General features: G+C 36.0%; 1 protein-coding gene across 1 annotated transcript; it reads right to left on the bottom strand.

The window, feature by feature from the left end:
- Nucleotides 1–2,441: 2,441 nt before the first annotated feature.
- On the bottom strand, nt 2,442–18,897 carry LOC121369746 (gamma-aminobutyric acid type B receptor subunit 2-like). The gene is made up of 13 exons (XM_041494804.1): nt 18,892–18,897; nt 17,219–17,320; nt 16,268–16,333; nt 14,725–15,061; nt 13,168–13,326; nt 12,442–12,534; nt 11,802–11,952; nt 10,273–10,390; nt 6,843–6,950; nt 5,516–5,638; nt 4,813–4,956; nt 3,561–3,749; nt 2,442–3,020 (listed from the first exon to the last, which is right to left on the bottom strand). Exons 1-13 carry the CDS (start codon nt 18,895–18,897, stop codon nt 2,910–2,912), a joined length of 1,707 nt encoding a protein of 568 aa, XP_041350738.1. The 3' UTR covers nt 2,442–2,909.
- Between the last annotated feature and the right edge of the window lie 1,934 nt (nt 18,898–20,831).

Consider the following 20,831-nt stretch of genomic DNA (forward strand, 5'->3'; position numbering starts at 1 on the left):
CCTGTCGCTGGGTTATAAACATTCTGCTGTGGTCATGGTGGTAGTCTAATGTAGTTCGCGTATATTTCATAGAAATCCTGTTGGTATTAATTTTGTGTTCTGTGGAGCTTCCTTTTCTTTTTCTCATTTATGTCTGCTGTTGTTCCTGTAATTCTTACTATCATTTGGGGATCTTATAGCTATGGTTGTGTTGGGTATCTCGACGCACATGTGTTGCCGTCACCGTATTGGGTTTTCTTACATAATAATACTGTATTACATTTACAAATATATTGCGAAATAAATATATTTGGCGGCCATCTTGAATTTATGCAAATGAGTCAATATGTCATATGTGGGATCTACTTTATCTGATTCTCACTCCCATGAGATGGGTGTGGCTAAAGGTAGCATACTGTCAGTAACTTTATTTTCTGTCAACATTAACAACATCACCCAATGATAAAACCTGGTGTTGATAGCTCGTTATATGTCGATGATTTTCAGATTTGCAACAGGTCGTCCAGTATGAGTATCATGAACGTCAGTTTGTGCTTTGTTTGAATAAACTTCAACAATGGGCAACTGACAATGCATTTCGATTTTCAAAAGTTAAAAACAGTCTGTATACATATCTGTCAGAAACGAGGTCACCATTTAGATCCTTAACTGTTTCTGGACAAAAATCCAGTTCCAGTTGTGGAGGAGACCCAATTTCTGGGGATTATTTTTGACAGGAGGCTATCTTTTGTTCCTCATTTACAGTATATTAAAATAAGGGCTTGAAGGCCCTCAATATCTTGAAGGGATATTCCTGAGTTTGCTGCACTTTTTAAGTTGTTATCGACTAACAAATACTTTTTAATGGTTGTAATTAAATATCAAATATATTTTTCTGCATAAAATATCTATAAAGTCGGAGCATAAAGTTTCGATCTGCCCCCCATTCAGTCTTGGTAATAACTTTTAAAGGGACATTTCTGAGTTGTAAAATGTTTCAGACTAATAAAATATTTCTACGATTAAACTTACATATTAAATATATTTTCTTGTGTAGAATATCAGTCTGTATATTCAGTGTGCTTTTGGTCGTCTTAATATTTGTAAGAAGCCCAAACTGGATTTTGTCTTTTAATAATTTCGTACGTTTGAAAAAAAAATATTTTACGAAATAAAATGAAATTTAACCTAGTACAAATATTAGAACAATGAGAAACACGTTTAATATACAGCCACCAATATTTTATGCAGATATGTAATTACAATCGTTAAAAAGTGTCTTGTAGTCGACAGCATCTTAAAAATTGTACCAAACTCAGGAATGTCTCTTGAAAACACTTTGATTTGTATACCAAATTTTAAAATGTACTTACTTTCATATTTGTATTCTATTGTATTTTCCACACAGCTCTTTACACTTTTTTCTTTTCTTTTTACATTTTTGTATAAATAATATTTCACTACACTTACCTTTTGATGACATCCAACAGGCGATGTGTATTTGGGATAAGTACTTTCCAAACATGTCATATACGCAGAAGGAAGATGGGTAAATTAACCATTAACTGAAGCATAAATATTTAATAGAGAAATACAACACATATATTATTTGGTTTTTGTTTGAAGTGGTAAAATTGGTTATTCAAGCATTGGTCCGTGATCATCTCTCTCTCTCTCTCTCTCTCTCTCTCTCTCTCTCTCTCTCTCTCTCTCTCTCTCACACACAGACACTGCTAGATGAATGAAATACTTTTAGGAAAAGGAAAATGGCTGTGTTCTATACATAACACCGATAAATTAGATTGTTTGAATCATGGGATGATTTTAAATGGGACGTTTTACATGTAGTTGGATTTGGTATACTTTTCCTTTTTTTCTTCTTTGTTTTGTGTGTGCAATTTGTAAAGATATCATACACACACAATGTTTTGGAGAACAACGATCCAAAGACCAACGAAAAATCGATTGCAAAAAACAACAAAAGTATTTATTGGTCATCATTATATATACAAAAAGAATAAAACCAATTTCGTTGCATGTATGGTGGATGTACGTTCCACCTAATGTACAACATAAAGATTGCAGCATATCCCAAAATGAGGCCCGTAGGAACGGTATCTGAAGCATAAGCGGTGCAAAGTTAAAGTTTGTTTTGTTTAACGAAATCACTAAAGCACATTGGTTAATTAATCATCGGCTATTGGATGTTAGCCATTTGGTAAGTAATTTCCTTTTTAGGTGACTGGATTTAACTCAATCGGTCGAGTGCTCGCTTGAGGTGCTTGCGTCGCAGGCTCAAACCACCTCTGTGGATCCATTCATCCGATTTTTTTTTTCGTTCCAACCAGTACACCACAACTGGTCAAAGGCCGTGGTATGTGCTTTCCTGCCTGTGGGAAAATGCATATAAAAGATCCCTTGCTGCATTAGGAAAAATATAGCGGGTTTCCTTTGATGACCACATGTCACATGTTCCGTGATGTTAAACAAAACAAACTTATTTTCTTTAAAACAAAATCAAGTTGGAATTCGAGTTCAAGTATAACAATGAAAAGAACGAATGAATGAAATACATCGGCCATTGGGTGTCAAACTACGGTAGGTGAAAAGAATCTCTTTTGAACTTTACCCTAATAATTACAACAGTCTGTCTGTCTGTCTGTCTGTCTGTCTGTCTGTCTGTCTCTCTCTCTCTCTCTCTCTCTCTCTCTCTCTCTCTCTCTCTCTCTCTCTCTCTCTCTCTCTCTCTCTCCTACGGTCGTGTAACTATGTATGGTTGCTTGTCTTGTGGAAAGAATAACAACAAAACAATGCAAAGAACGCAAACTACATGTACATCAATAGTCAAAATGGGAGACGTCAATTCAAGGGGAGTAATCGTTGGTGGTAGGAATTAAGGCTCGAATGGTGTTCGTTTCGAATGGTTCAGATTAAGACACAGTCTCCACCACTGTTAATCTGTTGTTCACGGTGTTCACGGTGTTGACGGTGTTGTGCATCGTGGTTTCTTCGTCACCCACGCTGTTCCAGTGTTTAGTCATCTGAAAATTTTAAAGGAACATTGTTATCCATGACTGGCCCAAAACTGTTGGTTTTCCAAAAATTAATATAAACAATGAAACCCCTCTAAACCGAACACCCTCGAGTAAAATGTCCGGTTATAAGAAGTATCCGATTTAGAGAGATTAAGTTCTGTGCTGACCGTGAAAAATGTCCAGTTTTGAGGGAATTCCGGTTTACAGACGGTTTGAGAGGTTTCACTCTGTAAATTAACACACACTCACTCTCAAACATACATACATATATAGAGAGAGAGAGAGGTTATTACCAGTGTTTTTCCTATATCGTCAATATCATATATTAGGAATACAATTTTCATTATGCGAGCCTCTGAAGCTCCACTGTTATACCGTTATCTAAATCTCGCCAAATGACCACGATATCAAAACGTAGTAACCCGATATTCTTGATATCTCTTGTACACGAGACAGATGACTTCAGTATCATCTGGACGTGTCTATTGCTCGATTTGAACCCATGGTTTTCCGCTTGATTGTTTGACAAGACTGTTTCATAATTACCTTGGGCACAAAAATAAGACACTGTGTTACAGCGGTTCCCATGGTGATGATGAACGACGTGATGCCGTAGTTGAGGTTGATGTTGGACTTTAACGTGAAGAAGACCATGACGCCGAGGAAGGCGAGAACCAAGACGTTGTAGATGCAGATGCCGATCATCTTCGAGTCATTCAGAGATTCCACTTTTACCTGGTGGTTTGATTGATTGAAACATATTTGATATTTTCTATTTGGCTTTAATCCTACAAATCCAATACCACCAAAAACCAACCCTCGCCCGCTACCGACCCTGGTCCGGCGGCTTGTGCTCCTTTGCACAGGCCAGCGCGGGTGAACCCCCTCTTCCACCCACCCAAACATTTTCCTATCCTGGACGAAGGAGCTGGCGTGTGCTACAACAGCTTGTTCGGAATGTGCACGTTGAAACCTATGACCTGACCTAGACACAAGTTATACAACTTGCTAGACCTTCTCCATACGTCACAACAATAATATATTTATGCAATTTATATATGAACAGAAATAAATATTATTGTAAGAATGAATGAAACCGAGAAAAGACGTAATAAAGTTTTCCTTGTTTTCGATAATTAGACAGCAGGTTTGCTACAAAACACAAACAACGTCAAGGTATCGCAATGATTACGTAATGTCTAAAAAACCCAACCCAATAACAAAACAAAAAACACCCCAAAACAACAACCCAGAAGAATTTGTAGCTTACCGGACCGAATATCCGGCAGGAATGTTAAACAATTTTGACCCTGATAAAAATAACTTTATTAATATATAATTGTGCGTGAGTTTCTGTGTGAGTTTCTGTTGGCTCCCCTGTCAGTGTTCTTCAGCGTGTCTATCAGGTTCTACTAATGTCGTATATGTACAACAAAAAAGTGCGAATGTTTAAGTGTTTGAACGCCTTTGTATTACCTTCCTTGTTTAAGTGTTTGAACACCTTTGTATTACCTTCCTTGTTTAAGTGTTTGAACACCTTTGTATTACCTTCCTTGTTTAAGTGTTTGAACACCTTTGTATTACCTTCCTTGTTTAAGTGTTTGAACACCTTTGTATTACCTTCCTTGTCTGGAAAGTGCGAATGTTTAAGTGTTTGAACACCTTTGTATTACCTTCCTTGTTTAAGTGTTTGAACACCTTTGTATTACCTTCCTTGTTTAAGTGTTTGAACACCTTTGTATTACCTTCCTTGTCTGGAAAGTGCGAATGTTTAAGTGTTTGAACACCTTTGTATTACCTTCCTTGTCTGGAAAGCGAGGAAAACCCCAAAGAGGAGCAGAATTCCCTGAACAGCAAACAGAGAAGCAGTGAAATAAATCTGACGAGGCGACTCGCAGTGTTCGACTTTTCTGTGAAGCTCCGAGTCTGCCACAGTGTCTATCTGAAAGCCAGAAACAAATGAGTATACAGAACATATTATGGTAGCACCGAATTTAGTGAAATTCTAAAAAAACAAAAATAATAATATCAAAATACATATATATAAAAATACCGTCTTACTTACATTGCATTATATATATATATATATATATATAGGTACAGCAGGAATGTGGAAGTCCTATAGTATGTGCACATACTACGGCCTTTGATATACCAGTCGTGGTGCACTGGCTGGAACGAGAAATAGCCCATTGGCCCACCGACTGGAATCGAACCCAGACCGCCGCTCATCAAGCGGACGCTTTACCACCAGTCTACGCCCCGCCCCATTCATGCATTGTATAGTAATACCAAACTGTTATATTAGCTACGAACCGAATGTTTGACTACACACTTTCATAGATATAGCTAATTAGGCTTCCACTGTTGGAGGAAGAACAGGTGGCCGAGCAGTTAAAGACGCGGACTGTCAAATACTATGTGAGTCGTTGCAGTAGGATGGAATCCTACCAATTGACGCATTGTGTTTTTAAATATTATAAGCAGGACGTCAATGTTACCTCTGTTGGGAGGTTGTCAACAATAAGTTGTACAGGATCCAGGATAAACCACATGATCAAGATGGAGACGTTGATGGTGACTATAATACACACCATGATAAAAAGCTGCACGTCCTTTACAATCTGAAATGAGACATAACTTTAAAGGGACATTCCCGAGTTTGCTGCAACTTTTAATATGTTATCGACCAACAGTGCGTTTTTAATGATTGTAATTACATATCAAATATATTTTTCTGCATAAAATATTAGTGGCTGTATATTAAACGTGTTTATGATCGTTCTAATATTTTTACTAGGTTAAATTTAATTTTATTTCCTAAAATATGATTTTTTCGTACGTACGAAATTATTTGAAGACAGAATCCAGTTTGGGCTTCTTATAAATATTATGACGACCAGAAACATATTGAATATACAGACACTGATATTCTAAACAAGAAAATATATTTAATATGTAAGTTTAATCGTAGAAATATTTTATTAGTCGGAAACATCTTACAATGCAACAAACTCAGGAATGTCCCTTTAATATGTTTCAGCATTTGGCAAATGGTAAAGTAGAACTACAGAAAAAAACCCAGAACATGTTTTGTGAAGTCTGCGGAGATTACATGTGAAAAAAGACTAAGAGCTGTGTGTCCTTTACAATCTGTAATGAGAAATAACTTTAAAATGCTTCAGCATTTGGTAAATGGCAAAGTAAGTTCAGGAAAAATAAAACTGATTTTTTTTTGTTAAGACTTTAAAAATGACATATATATTATTCAAACGTCGAGCTGTTGTAGAATATTGTGGGCCAATCTACCAAACGTTTAAGTACCGCGGATGTCGTTGAGCTTCTCAGATATACATATATATATATACATACATATACATATATATAACTGATCATTATAATATATAATTTAATTGCTATTTATTCGGATTTTAATTATTTTACTACTTGTTTTAGCCAGGAACAAAAGAAGAAATGTTTTATTAAACGACGCCGACGCACTCAACGTATTTTAATTGCGGTATATGGCGTAGGATGCTGTAACATATTCAAGTTCTTTATTGCTTTAAGTTTCTACAACTGATCAGCATAATACAATGTATAACAAAATAATAAATATATACAGGATATGTACAGGATTATGGTGGAGAGTGATTTAGTAAATACTAATAATATTAATACTACTAATAATAATTAATAAATGAATCATAAGGGGTCATCAAAATACTCATAATAAAATGGAAATTTATTCTCTTAATAATTAATGGGATCATTTTTAATTCATGCATTGACTATAAACGAAAAGTTACAGTTTGATGTTTTTTTAACCTTTCTTTTCTTTGCGCCGTTTGTAAAGATGACATACACACGCCATGTTTTCGAGAACAACGCTCCAAAGACCATTGAAAAGCCGATTGCAAGAAATAAAATCTTGATCTAAAACAGAAAGAAAAAAAAGAGACATGACATTACATAGCATCACACATAAGTACCATATATTCATTTCTCTCGATAATTTGTGAGCTCCCCGATAATTTTATATATATATATAGAGAGAGAGAGAGAGAGAGAGAGAGAGAGAGAGAGAGAGAGAGAGAGAGAGAGAGAGAGAGAGAGAGAGAGAGAGAGAGAGAGAGAGAGGAAGAGAGAGAGAGGAAGGATTCGTCACGAATATTTGCCGAGACAAATACCAATTAACTAGACTTCTTAAAAAACACGAGTAGCGAATTCTATTTATCCTATAACACTTCTAAAATAACATTTTAATTAATTTTTTTGTAAATCATCACAGTACTAAAGTCGCCACCATCGATAATATGACGTCATCACGATTGACACAGATTAGTTTGACGTCACGCATTTTAAACAAATCTTTGAAAACGTTACGCTCAGGTACACGGGTCTTGTTGGCTTGTAAGGAAATGATCCATCCACAGCAACACATTACCTAGCTACCTTGCAAATTTGCATACCATTATTAACCGGGTGGACACTCTAGTAAAGTATATTACAACATGCACTGTTGCCACATGGGTTGAAAATACAACACGTGCTAAAAATAAGTGGATTTGTTAACTTTAAACTATAAAATGTTGTAAAATGATGTTAAATGAGACAATGTGATTTGTTTATAATGTATATAGAATTACTCTGATATGCTTTTGGTTTTTAAAGGACTTGTTAGTCTATTTTTATAGCATGGCTTTTGGATACATTACCATAAAATAATGGGGCATTGTTTTACCTTGACTTGTATCGTAAAATGAATTGTTTTATGAGATTAATTGTTGCTGTGCCTACTAATTCCGTTTGGGGCACAGTTTGCCCCTTCGTATTTACTGTATGAAAAATAAACATGCTGTTTCCCATAACGTCGACATGCATAGTCTAAGTAGTAGTGGTCCACTCTAGCCAATCGGTGCCTGGTTCTTTTATATATTCTCATTGTATTGGCTAGTGTCAATCAGGATAAACCCGACCCCATTCTGATAAATTCCGACTACACATCCCGTATAATTCTGACTACTACCGGGTAATTCCGAATACACATCCCGTATAATTCTGACTACTACCGGGTAATTCCGACCCCACAGAGTATTTTTAAAAATATATCTACCAGGTAAAACTAGTAGAGTGTAATAATCCAGGCTGTATTTTTTCACTGTTAACAAGCATTAGGCCAAGAGAATGAAAGTTATAGATTTGCGTCCGAATAATTTTTAAAACACATGCGGCTTTTTTTCATTTTTCATTATTTTTATTGATCTATTATTTCCATAGTAGATTTAAGTCCAAATGAGGTCGACACATCAAGAGTTTGGCAATTTTCGTCAATGTTTGGAATATACTGCTTCCTGCTTGAGGATTCAATGCTCTACTGGGCTACACTTCAGAAGGACCTCGTAGACATTACCACTATTGACGATTTGGAACTTGAATTTGTGTGATCATTAAGTGCCTTTTTTGTGCAAATAATGAAAATTTTCAGCGGTACCTTTCACGGCATGCGGGCGGTGGACGCAAATCTATAACTTTCATTCTCATGGCCTTAATATGCAATGCATTGGACAGCAAATGTGTATTACAGTGTGAAAAGATATTTTATATTAATTACTATTATAATCTACATCGCTATTGAAATAGCTGAACATTATTAAACATAAAAAAATAATTAAACTTTGGGTGTTTTTTTTAACAGTCAACATGCATTAACAATATATAACTATCATTTATTGACAGTATGTGTTTTTAACGTCCGTTAACAATGGTCAGAGGAAGTCAAGTTAAAACGATTTTGCACAATAACAACTTTGCCACGAAATTTAAAACCAAAGGAACACATCTGCCTGAAGCCCATTCGTCTATTTGTAAATTCAGCTGGTACTGAAGCTTTTAAGTAAAATATACCCCTTGAAGAAGTATGTCCGTCCATGAATTTAGAAATTAACCGAGCAGACTTCCTGTTAAAGTATGCAACTTTGCGTTCACCATCAAATATTGCAACAGCGTTGGGATCATACACATGCATTGCATCTCCCTTAGCTTGATAAATACATCCTACCCGCACTTCCCTCCAACCATAGTGGCTCATGCCAACTGCATACACCGATCTTATTATAAAATGTTCATGGCTATCTATTCTGAAAACGACAATTTGATATGTAATTACAATCGTAAAAAGGTCTTTGTTAGTCGATAACATCGTTAAAAGTGCAACAAAGTCCCTTTAACAAATGAATCGACAGACAGGCCGCTCAGAGCCACAGTGCTTGAGTAACACTTCTCTGAACCATTCCACCCCAATGTCATCACACACCCATGCCCTTTCTTGATATGTCCAAAAAGTCTACTCTGGAGCGTCAATAGTGGTAAAAGGACGGAGTGGTTTTTCTGTTTTCCCCTTGCAAACACACATGGGAGGCATTGCCTGACCACATGCATTTACGCATGCTAAAACAATAACATTCTCCCTAGAGTTTCAAACCTTGCTCGTTAAATTACGTTTCCGTTTTACTGCCCATATATGTACTGGGCTGTGCTCGAACTGTTTTCCATTATCATCAAAATTCCAAATGAGATGGGGTTTGTTTGGTTTGGGGTTTTTTGTAATGTCTAGAGTATTGTTAACAGTACTTAGATCATAAAAGATATGTTTCAACGACAGGGCCGCTATACATTTTAGCACGATAAGTTGTCAGCTTATCAGGCTTTCTAAGTACAATCTTTGGGTGGCGCAATTTTAAACCTAGCCACCAATCATCCTCGGGGCAACCTTTTTTTAAAAAGGGTCTAAAATTTTCAAGGATGTACAAAGACGCGACAGTAGCAGTTGCTTTTTGCTGATGCCGAAACCTTTATTGGCAGCTTCCATGACCTTCTTCGATAGCAGAACAGGCGGTCTTCCAGGCCACGAGCCACTTGAAAATCGGCCGCAAACGTGGTCAATGATAGTTGTTTTAGGGACTCCAAACACTTTGCTTGCTTTTTTATATCCCATCAGCTGGGTTCGCACCGCGGTCACTGTATCGTCCAAATTATTTCGATCGTATCGCATAGTTTTATTTGGTACCATATCCTATTAAATTAAATTAAATTAACCAAAATTAGGCCTACTGCTGAAATCTGTAATTTTGTTGTTGTTTAATATGGGGGGATCGAACGCTCGCCTGAGGTGTTTGCTTAGCAGGATCGAATTGCCTCCGTGGACCTGTTCAACTGATTGAGTTTTGTTTTGTTTTGGCATATAATTGGTTCATACCTGGCAGACGGTGACAATGGCGTCTGGAACAGTACTTTCCATAAACACGGTGGTATACAGAAGCAAGCAGCCAGCCAGCGTCATATTGTTCAAGTTCGGAGAAGACATCTTCACGATTCTGATCAGTGGAAAATAATATACAAATTTTTGTAACATGTTTTTGACGATCTTGATTTTTGTTCTCAGTAAATAATTTTCAAATCTGTCCTCAGTTTGCTGCCCTTGTCTGACCAATCAAGTGTTTTTAGTTGTTAAAACTACACATTAAACACATAATTATCTACTTGTTCAGAATATCAGTGTCTGGTCGTCCTAATGGTTGTGGGGCGAGACGTAGCCCATTGGTACAGCGCGCGGTCGGTGTGGGATCGATCCCTGTCGTTGGGCCAATTTGGGCTATTTCTCGTTCCAGCCAGTGGACCACGACTGGTATATCAAAGGCCGTGGTATGTACTACCCTGTCTGTGGGATGGTGCATATAAAAGACCCTTTCCACTCTCAATATCTGTGTGGTCTGACGCCATATAACCGTAAATACAATGTGTTGAGTGTGTCTTTAAGTAAAACATTTGTTTGTTTCTTTCTTTTCCTAATGGTTGTAAATTGTCCAGTGGGATTTTACCTACCACACTGGATTTGCACTGCCATTACGTCGTGTTATGGTACGACAGAAAAAAGAGAGTAAAAGATGGTGGGAGTGAAACGCCATCCAACCACCCCATGCTCCCCGCTCTGGATAAGCCAATGACCTACCAATTATTTTGTCAAACAAACTAGATCAGGAAGTAAAACTACGTTTGAGCTTCTACAAACATTAGGACCAACAAAACCCGTTAATAATTATACAAGCACTGATTTTCAAAACAAGTAAACGTATCTAATATGCAATGTTATTGGTTAGAAAATCCTAATTTTTGTATGAACATAACAATGTCAGCAAATAAGGCACAGTCCATTAAAATAGTTAAATTAATTAGCATTTACTGGGGAAAATGTACAGCAGTTAAAGGGCCAAATGTGCAGGAATTATTCAAGCATGATACAAGCATGAAAATTGATGTCCATGTACTTTATTATAAAAACAGAACTGACTGGTACCCATCGCGGAAATCAATGGGAACATATAGAAAATTACTGCCACTTACATGACGGCTACAAAACATTACAAGTAGCTAGTTTTAGACAGCCATTATGAAATTATGTTCCATATATTACAAACGTGTGTCGTTTGGTGAAAATATACTTTGATATATGCATAATAATTTAAAACAAAATTAAGTCCCTTTAATGGTTATGGAACCGAAGACTGATGTTCATAGATATTTTAAATCTGTTTTGCACGAGTATCAGTATCCAAGCCGTGAAATGCATGGCACTACAATGTGTTAGTTTGACAAAAACTACAGTTGATTGTGAGATTGCATAATATTTAAAGACATTTGAATATTTCAAAAAGTTGACTTATTCTAAACATTTAAATATTAATAATATACCAGAGATTGCAGCTTTAATATGTAATTACATGTTACCTTGTTTTCCTGTAGATGACGTTGAATAGAAGAAATGCGCAGGTCATAATGAATCCCAGGCCAGCCATACTGCTCATGGTAATGTATAAATAGAACGACAGAGTGTCTGTTATTTCTATTATAGTCACCGAATCCTGGGGAATACGTCCACCTGGTAAATTAAAACGTTCAAAATGGAAATTACACATCACTCATAGGCGAGGAAAGGGGTTGCACTGACCCACCCCCAACCCTTTAACATTATGTATTGTCACTCTCCACTCTGCCCCAACCGCAGTTGATGACATCTCTCGACTGCTATTTCTAAATATTAAAGCAAGACAAAACAAGAGTAAATTGCATTTCAGTTAGAGTGCTTGACTTAGCAGCTTGGGTCGAAGGATCGAATCCTCTCGTGGGCACATTTTTAAAAATATATTTTTTTCCCTTCCCAACTAGTGCCACACAGTTGGTTTAGCACTGGGCGTATAAACGTACAGTCCTGTCTATGTGGATGTATATAAACGCTTTCACACAACAGTTAGGATAGATGTTTAAATATTACTATATATGTATGCGTCAAAGATTAAATGCCAAGTGCCGTTAAACAAGTTAGGCAGACGACACGTTAAAATTAAATATGGATGCGAATTGAACTCACCCTTCCAGACAATTGGTGCATCTTTCAACCATTCAATCTCCTCCCCGGGCTTGTTTGTAGGATAATATAAACCAACCATCTGCTTCTTTCCATCTGGAAAATAATCACCCAGAAAACAAACATTACATACGGCGATATAACAGTCCACCTCAAAACATAACAAACCATTAAACAAACTTGCCAATAATGTTAAAATATGTAATCTAAACAAAAAAGCTTAGTTAAAATAGTATTTGCTTTAGTCATATCCAACAGAACGTTTTGACAAGGTCGCGTTAGCGCAACTGGATCAGACGGAAAAAGACATATAATATATTTGATATACTCAAGCGCGTACACAGGATATTATACAGGAGAAAGAGTCTAGACTGGCGAGCTAAGTTTCTAGAGGGGTTCAAGTCATGCTCTTTCGGAAAATATGTTGTTGTTCTTTTCTCTTTTTTTTAAATTCGCTTTGACAATGGGAGTCACCCCTAACTCTCCTACACACCCGCACCTGAAACTAGACTGGGTGTACTTTTAAAGATGCAACGGATCTACGTAATGTGATCAATCCTAATACGCATGGCATCTCATACGAACTATCTATCTCTAAACTGCACCCAGCTCCCATGGCATCTTATACGAACTATCTATTTTAAAACTGCACCCAGCTCCCATGGCATCTTATACAAACTATCTATCTCTAAACTGCACCCAGCTCCAGTGCTGAGATGAAAATCATACTTTGGAAACGATCGATTCTGTAGACAGCGGAAAGATCGCCATTCTCGTTGAACAAAATTCTTCCGCGTGCACTATAAAAGTCCGTGCTCAAGGCGTTGTTGAACAAAATATCGCAAATTTCTTCGTCTTCATACGTGAAGTCTTCAATCTTCTTTAGTCCTGCAATGGTATAATGTAGGTTGATGCCTGGTATACAAGATATAATAGGCGGATCTGATTTTTACGTCATACTTTTCTATGATTCTGTACATGTTATTCCAGATGTAAACAGTGTAATTTAGAGGTTATGTATTAACGTGTACTTAAGTTGTTGTTTAATTAGTAAGCATATTTAAAATTTGCATGTTTACTGTCAGTCCTAGAATATTCAGAAATATCATGAATGCGAACCGAGTGTAAAATCAACTTGTGCGTACAATAATGTTTCACTTTATGTTCAAAACGTGAAATATAAAGTAAAAGTTTGCTTCGTTTAAAAACACTACTAAAGCACATTGATTTATTAATCATCAGCTAACTTTAGAGGAAACCCGCTACATTTTTTCATTAAAGGGACATTCCTGAGTTTGCTGCAACTTTTAATATGTTATCGACTAAGTCTTTTTAACGATTGTAATCACATATCAAATATATTTTTCTGCATAACATATTAATGGCTGTATATTAAACGTGTTTCTGATCGTTCTAATATTTTTATTAGGTTAAATTTCATTTTATTTCCTAAAATATTATTTTTTCGTACGTACGAAATTATTTAAAGACAAAATCCAGTTTGGGCTTCTTACTAATATTAAGATGACCAGAAACACATTGAATATACAGACACTGATATTCTAAACAAGAAAATATATTTAATATGTAAGTTTAATCGTAGAAATATTTTATTAGTCTGAAACATCTTACAACTCAGGAATGTCCCTTTAAAGGTTATTAGCAAGACTGAATGGGGAGCAGATCGAAACGTTATGCTCCGAGTTTATAGATCTTTAGTTAGGTCTAAACTTGATTAAGGGTGCACTGTGTATAGGTCAGCACGTAAGACTTGCTTGCAAATGCTAGATCCTATATATAACCAGTATGTATAATACGTAGAAATATTTTATTAGTTGGAAACATCTTACAATGTAACAAACTCCCATGGGAATGTCCCTTTAATAGAAATGAATCTTTTATATGTACCATCCCAGACAGGATAGCACATACCACGGTCTTGATGTACAAGAACAGTATATATTTATACAGCACATTGATTGATGGATGTCAAATATTTAGTAATTTTGACATATAGTCTACATTTGTTCGTTAATAGCAAAAGATATTTTATATGTACCATCCTACAGACAGGATAACATATACCACAATTTTGATATACCAGTTGTGGTGCACGAGAAATAACCCAATGGGCCCACCGATAGGGAAAGATCCTAGACCGACGGCGCTTCAAGCGAGCGCTTTACCATTGGGCAGTGTGCCCTTGTAGTTTTACCGACATCCCCACCCCACTCCGTACTTTATTTTAGACAAGATACCGCCAAGCACTTTTGAATTAGCACCTGCCTTTAGCTTCCAGATCGACAATGGTCTTGTTCAGAGCTAGCGCAGCCGTCCACACAGCGTCATAGCCAATAAGTCCTATGTTCAGGTAAGGCAGGGCGTGATAGTTGGTCCGGTTCCAGTACATCTCCTGGATCTCCTGTGGGGTGTATCCAGAAACGGTGATCTCTGGCTTCGGGTTCACCCAGATTCTGTCCACGGCCAGGTAACCTTCCACCGCCTCTCGCATCTGTTCCTCGGTACAGGTCACTGAAGGATAACGGATCTTCCACCAATCCTCCTTGTACCAGCCGATGATGATCCAGACGATCTTGTGTCCGTATAGCCCTATTTTGTAAGCCTGTAATACAATTTCAATTTTGAGTTTCACATACACATTGTCTATTACGCCATAATCCAAAAATGTCTACGTTTGACATCAGTTGAAGGGTACTACACTTTCATGTTTGAAAAATACCCACAAAAAATAGATAGATATACATGTGTGTGTGTGTGTCTATATATATATATATATATATATATATATATATATATATATATATATATATATATATATATATATATATATATATTAAGAGTTTGAAACTAAAATTCAACCCTAAGAGTCGTATACTGTTTTTCGAGGAACCTTTAACCCAGATATATTCCACCGAAGTTCACTAGGTAATCGTATAGATATGTCTAGACTTCATTATATATTTGACAGTGTCCATCCATTTCATTTGCTAAGTTTTCTTCATGGCTGGTTTTCTTCAATACCAGGTTAAGTGAGCGATGTCTGTATATGTATCGATCAGTTAATTATACATAGAACAACGTGGATAGATAGCTCTAAAAAGGTAGCAATATCGATTAATAATTTTTAATTATCACAAAGAAAATTAATGAAAGGACGAATTAATAAATGGTTAGGTGAATGAATCGATGGATGGATGAATCGATGTATGGATAGATAAATACAGTTGGTTGAACAGAGACTCGGCACAACCAAATCTCTATCAAAGTAACCGAATTGACGAATGGAATGAAGGAATGAATGTTTAACGACACCGCAGCTCGAAAAAAACATCGTCTATTGGGTGTCAAAGAAAGGTAACTAAATAAATGAATCGATCATCAAAAATTCTAACGTTAAATTATAACACAGTGCAAAGACCTGTGCAAACAAAAATGCAAATATCATAGGTAGGTAAAATTACAATTTAGAATAAAATTCAGTATCTCGTAGAAATTTCAACACGTGTTCTGGATGACTCGAAATGATCAGTCGCATTTCTCCTACAAAAATATCTTTCTTCGTTTGCTTAAGACGATTGCACTCCACCAAAATGTATCGTAACCACGGATAAATTGACGAATGGAATACACAGTACAGCTATCTTCTTTGACCAAATAATTAAATATAGCGTAGGCCTATAATTATGGTTGCCATTAAAATAAATAGCGAATGCTACACGAGTGGCTACTATATGTCATTAGTCTGAATAGAAGTTGTTCCAAAACGATAATTAAAAAGCTACTATTCCTGTAGCTTGTAAATACTTACTTCGCAGAATATCTTGACGGCCATGTCATCGTAGAAGCTTCCCACGATAACCCGAGCTCCACGATCCTGAATAATTAATGACAAAATAAGAATTAACCAGATGGAGTTTATGTACATTAGTTACACAATACTTGTTTTATCTACCTTGAAACAAACACAACGCGCCGCAAATAACTGGACCGATTGAGTTACAATTAGTCTCATATTAATATAATAATAAACATATTCTAAGTGAATACAAACACGCACATGGACATGAGAGTACAAAACTGAGTATTTTCATGACAAACGCTGAATTTTGATACAGCACATCCTTCTGAATGAATTATAATGATTGTTCAACGAAACCCCAGAGTGATGTATACATCAGATATTGAAATGCCAAATAATGGATTACTTGCTTCAATATAGAACTTAAATCATAATTTTAAAAATGTGCACAAAACCAGATATCTCTCCCTTTTCTTCTTTTTTTTTCAAGCTAAATTCCATGTGGATTAGTTAACTACATTTCGCCGTCCTACACACGGTCATTGGTTTTGCGGATTGTGGAAATCAGATTACTTTCAAATGCTCAGAGAAAATTACTCTCCGACCGCCGCTAAGATAGTGAGCTAATTAACAGTTTGAATGTTTTGGAATGAATCAATGAATGCTTCACGATACCCCAGCTCAAACATTATTAGGTGTCACACATAAGTAGATGTGTAACTGAAATGAGAAGTTAAATTAAAACACAGTGTAAAAATATGTAAACAAAAATACAAGGCAGATTCAAATATGGTTGATTATATTAATGCTCCATCGAGAAAATGGCACTTTACTGAGCCAGGTGTGGGGAAAGTCGGAAGAAATTTGCTCTGAAGTCTTTGCCCTGAAAACATTTCAAAGTCCAAGTAATAATGGGGGATTTTCGACCACCTCGTTTCATACGCATATGCATGAAAGTACCTTTAATTTCCGCAGCTGAATGGCCGGGTCCTCTCCGATGAGTTCTGATGTGACTATCGTCATACCATTTTGCTTCATCAGGCCCAGCAGGTGGTCTGTGCTCTACAATATGACACAAAACATACAAATAGCAATCAAGCATAGTTCCCTTTAAGCTGTTCAACCAGCACCCCCCCCCCCCCCCAAAAAAAAAAGAAGAAAAAAAAAAGAGAAGAAATAAATTGATATGGCGATGTCAGATGTCAGTTTTGTTTGTATTATAATAGCATACACCAAAGGCATCACCAAAAACATAATTCTGGAATACCTATTTTAATATGTACGTTGTGTAGTTACACACGTCCGTTTGGCCCCTGCGCGTGCTGTAACCTCACCGTGGTGCAGGGGTGTAACATTCTCTTTGAGAATGGCCAATACAGCACAAATTGAAGTTTAGAGTAAAATTCGGTGTCCGTAAAATTCTGTGATATTTGTATTTTTGCACAGTTCTTTACACTGTTTTTGTTTAAACCTTGAATTTTTATATTGATGTTGATCATCACTTTATTTATTTGCATTACCATAGTTTGACACCCAATAGCCGATGTAATTTTCGTGCTGGGGTGTCGTTAAACATTCATTCATTCATTCATTCATTCACGTCCGTTTGGTGCGATGGAACTGGGCTTAATCTTGAATACATGAACAGCAATTATATTTCTTAATGTCTATTATATTTATTTGTAGACACACGCACATTGTCCGTTTGTTATTGAACATAAAAATATCTCGTTTAGGCTTATAACCCTTGACGTATATAGTTCATTTGTAAATAATTAACTTTTCTTTGCGTCTATACACTTTACGGCAATTTGATTGGTCCAGAGGTGCTTTTTTCCCGTTCATATCTCAATGAACCCCCCCCCCCCCAAAAAAAAAAAAATTAAGCCAGATTATTCTCGCAACTTTAGTGCACCCCCCCCCCAAAAAAAAAGCCAGATTATTCTGGCAATCATATTTAGATATTTTGAAGAAAACACACGTGAAAGCTACAAAAAATGTATACGATAAATTAATGGAAAATGCTATAGCAGAGTAGACATATGGATCTATACTCATTGATTAACAAAAACAAAACAAAAAACCCCACCTCTTCGCTAATCATGACATGAGACTGTCGTTGGCCAAAGAAATCATGTATGAAACTTCACGCCTGTTACTTACTTGTAAGCGATGTTCAACAGCTGTTGGCGAAAATTAAACAGTTCCACCGACAGCATAAATGTTAGACACGTTTCCTTCGTTCACTTTCATAAAATATAAACTAAACACGAATAGGACAATTCCTTCCAATATAGGCCTAACTAAATGATCCGTAAAAATGCACAGCAGCTAGAGGAAATGACGTCATTTACAAAAAATTACCTGATTCAAATAATAGTGAATGAACGTTCGCATTCTTACGCGACATAAGTACCAATGAAGTTTACACGAACAATACTACAGGCATATTTAAAGCTAAACAAAATAAATTCAGTTATGTATCGTTAAAGTATGCATATAAATTTAATTATAAGATTTGACCGCAATTATTTTTTGGTTCATGCAAGTATGAACCGAAAAAACGATGTGCACACTTTCGTATAACCCGCTACGCGGGATCATAGTGTGCAAATCGTTTTTTCGGTTCATACTTGCATGAACCAAAATATAATTGCGGTCAATTCTTAATAAATTTATTTTGTCCTGTTTGCAACGCTGTAAGGTATTTCAGGTTGGAACATAAAGTCCCTTACTAGAAATAGTAATGTCTTCATACCACGCACAGCACATGGTCACAATGAGACACTGACTTGAGCTTTTAGGACAACCAAGATGACACCGACTGTACATAATGAATATTCCAAACAATAAACAGAAAGTAACACACCAATTTGAAAGAGGATTATGTATTAACTTTTAAAGTTCATTGCCTAGACATACATTGAAGGGACATTCCCGAGTTTGCTGCAACTTTTAAGGTGTTATTGACAAACAGAGCCTTTTTAACGATTGTAATTACATATCAAGTATATTTTTCTGCATACAATATTAGTGGCTGTATATTAAACGTGTTACTGATCGTTCTAATATTTTACTAGGTTAAATTTCATTTTATTTCTTAAAATATAATTTTTTCGTACGTACGAAATTATTTGAAAACAGAATCCAGTTTGGGGTCCTTACAAATATTAAAGCCGCACACCCTAGTTCCATCCAGCGAAAATAAATTATAATTTGGTTAATCTACAAACCTGTAACACACTTAGATCACGTTTTTATCAAATGGAGTGAAAAAGCAGGTTTTATATCGATAAATACCATGGGAATCCCCATGTCCCAATTGCTTGAAATAATTTTGAAAATTAGTATTTTGATGTCACCGGTAGATGTCGCTCGAAGCACAACAATGCCTACGTCACGACACATTTCACAGACTTGGGGTGCGTTTCTTTCACCTCTCCTGGACATGTTCCAACTGTTCTGTCCTGGTTGTATCCCCTCTCCAGATAACGTTTTGTATTGAGACACTTACTTGTCTAAACTTTATTGTTACTGAAAATGTTCACGAACTGTGAAGAAAAATCTCACAAATGAACAACAACAAATCGGATGTTGATTGCGCGAACCGTGCACGAGAAAACAAACCGAACCAAAATGATAACGGTCACGTGGTATACCAACGTCTGTGCCATTGAAATGGAAATATCCCCTCTAAAAATAGATTAGACCTTGTCTGCTCAACGGCTTTTTCTCAAACGTGCGTCCGTTTTTAAGAAATACGAAAAATGTATTTTGTGGTATTACAAACACCAGGATTATCAGGATTACCAAAAAACACTTCAGGTGAATAGAAATGTATATTCTAAATAATAAACGGTAAGTAAAGTGCAATTTTATTTTTGAAAAAATGGGTTTAATAGCGAAAAACAACAAGACGACCAGAAACACATTGAATGTACAAACACTGATATTCTAAACAAGAAAATATATTTAAAGGGACATTCCCGAGTTTGCTTCATTGTAAGATGTTTCCAACTAATAAAATATTTCCACGATTAAACTTACATATTAAATATATTTTCTTGTTTAGAATATCAGTGTCTGTATATTCAGTGTGTTTCTGGTCGTCTTAATATTTGTAAAGAGCACAAACTGGATTCTGTTTTCAAATAATTTCGTACGTATGAAAAAATAACATTTTAGGAAATAAAATGAAATTTAACCTAGTAAAAATAGAACGATCAGAAACACGTTTAATATACAACCACTAATATTTTATGCAGAAAAATATGTTTGATATGTAATTACAATCGTTTAAAATTCTCTGTTAGTCAATAACATCTTAAAAGTTGCAGAAAACTCAGGAATGTCCCTTTAATATGTAAGTTTACTCGTAGAAATATTTAGTAGTCGGAAACATCCTACAATGCAGCAAACTCAGGAATGTCCCTTTAAACGATCCTCCAAACACCTCACTTGCCTCAAACCTTGCTGGTTAAAGGGACATTCCTGAGTTTGCTGCACTTTTTAAGATGTTATCGACTAACAGAGACTTTTTAACGATTGTAATTACACATCAAATATATTTTTC

Source organism: Gigantopelta aegis, chromosome 4 (assembly GCF_016097555.1).
Source record: "Gigantopelta aegis isolate Gae_Host chromosome 4, Gae_host_genome, whole genome shotgun sequence".
Taxonomy (NCBI): domain Eukaryota; kingdom Metazoa; phylum Mollusca; class Gastropoda; order Neomphalida; family Peltospiridae; genus Gigantopelta; species Gigantopelta aegis.

Bases quoted from the DNA above. Each gene is read 5' to 3' on its own strand.
- LOC121369746 (XM_041494804.1), bottom strand. The intron at 12,535-13,167 runs GTATGATTTTCA...ATTATTTTCCAG, and splicing joins CAGAATCGATCGTTTCCAAA to ATGGAAAGAAGCAGATGGTT. The intron at 6,951-10,272 runs GTATGAACCAAT...TTTCTGTTTTAG, and splicing joins CCATTGTCACCGTCTGCCAG to ATCAAGATTTTATTTCTTGC.